The sequence below is a fragment of the Plectropomus leopardus genome, unplaced genomic scaffold (assembly GCF_008729295.1).
Source record: "Plectropomus leopardus isolate mb unplaced genomic scaffold, YSFRI_Pleo_2.0 unplaced_scaffold92502, whole genome shotgun sequence".
NCBI lineage: Eukaryota > Metazoa > Chordata > Actinopteri > Perciformes > Serranidae > Plectropomus > Plectropomus leopardus.
The window spans coordinates 1-897 of NW_024702009.1; the positions used below are offsets into that span (position 1 = coordinate 1).

Genomic DNA, 897 nt, shown 5'->3' on the forward strand with positions numbered 1-897 from the left:
ACATATTTATCATAAATTTACAAGCCAAAAACATTAGGATCAAAACTTAAAAGGCTTCAATTGGTAGATTTTTCCAGTAATTTCATTTTTAAAAACGTGTGAAGTCACAGATCCCTAAAAAACCTGATTATTCAGATCGTTCACACTGATGGACGGATAATCGATTTCACACCTGTCCGTGTCGCTGTGACCTCCTGCAGGTGTCGTCATCGACATCGATGGCATGGCGTTAGCTGTCGTGCTGCATAAACTGGGGGCGGGACGATCAAAGGCGGGAGAACCAGTCAATCACAGCGTAGGGGCGGAGCTACAGGTGTCGCTGGGTCAGAGGGTCAAGAAAGGTGAGATGATGATGATGATGATGATGATGATGATGAGTTAGGGGCCTCCTGTTAAACCGTTGATGATGTTTGATTTTCTGTCTTTTAGGCGCCACCTGGCTGCGCCTCCATTACGAGGATCCGGCTCCGACTCCAGACCAGATCAGGCGACTGCAGAGCGCTCTGACTTTGGGGACACACGAGACGAAACAAAAACACACTTTAGTGAAGGAAATACTGCTGCCGTACTGATTCTGTCTGATTTTGATATTCATTAAAACATGAAAACAAACTCCTGCAGATCAGAGAGCGCCGTCATGTGAGCAACGCTTTAATAAGCCCCGCCCTCTTTGTTACTGTCACAAACCTGTTTAGGAAAGTTTACAAAAAAGATGACAAATTTAAAATTTAAAAGAATACTATACTGAATACTGTATACTGAAAAAAAATGTTTGAATTTAAAAAATTGAATGTTCTGGTTGCATTTTTTAAGTTGACTGAATCTGAAAAAACAAGTTGAATATTTACAAAATTACCTCAACTTGTCTTCTTAAATTAAGTCAACTTACAATTTTAA

General features: G+C 40.5%; 1 protein-coding gene across 1 annotated transcript; it reads left to right on the forward strand.

The window, feature by feature from the left end:
• The first annotated feature begins 175 nt into the window (after positions 1-175).
• Positions 176-612, forward strand: LOC121940688 (thymidine phosphorylase-like). The gene is made up of 2 exons (XM_042483401.1): positions 176-341; positions 430-612. The coding sequence occupies exons 1-2, from the start codon at positions 224-226 to the stop codon at positions 570-572; spliced, it is 261 nt and encodes an 86-aa protein (XP_042339335.1). The 5' UTR covers positions 176-223; the 3' UTR covers positions 573-612.
• The last annotated feature ends 285 nt before the right edge of the window (positions 613-897 follow it).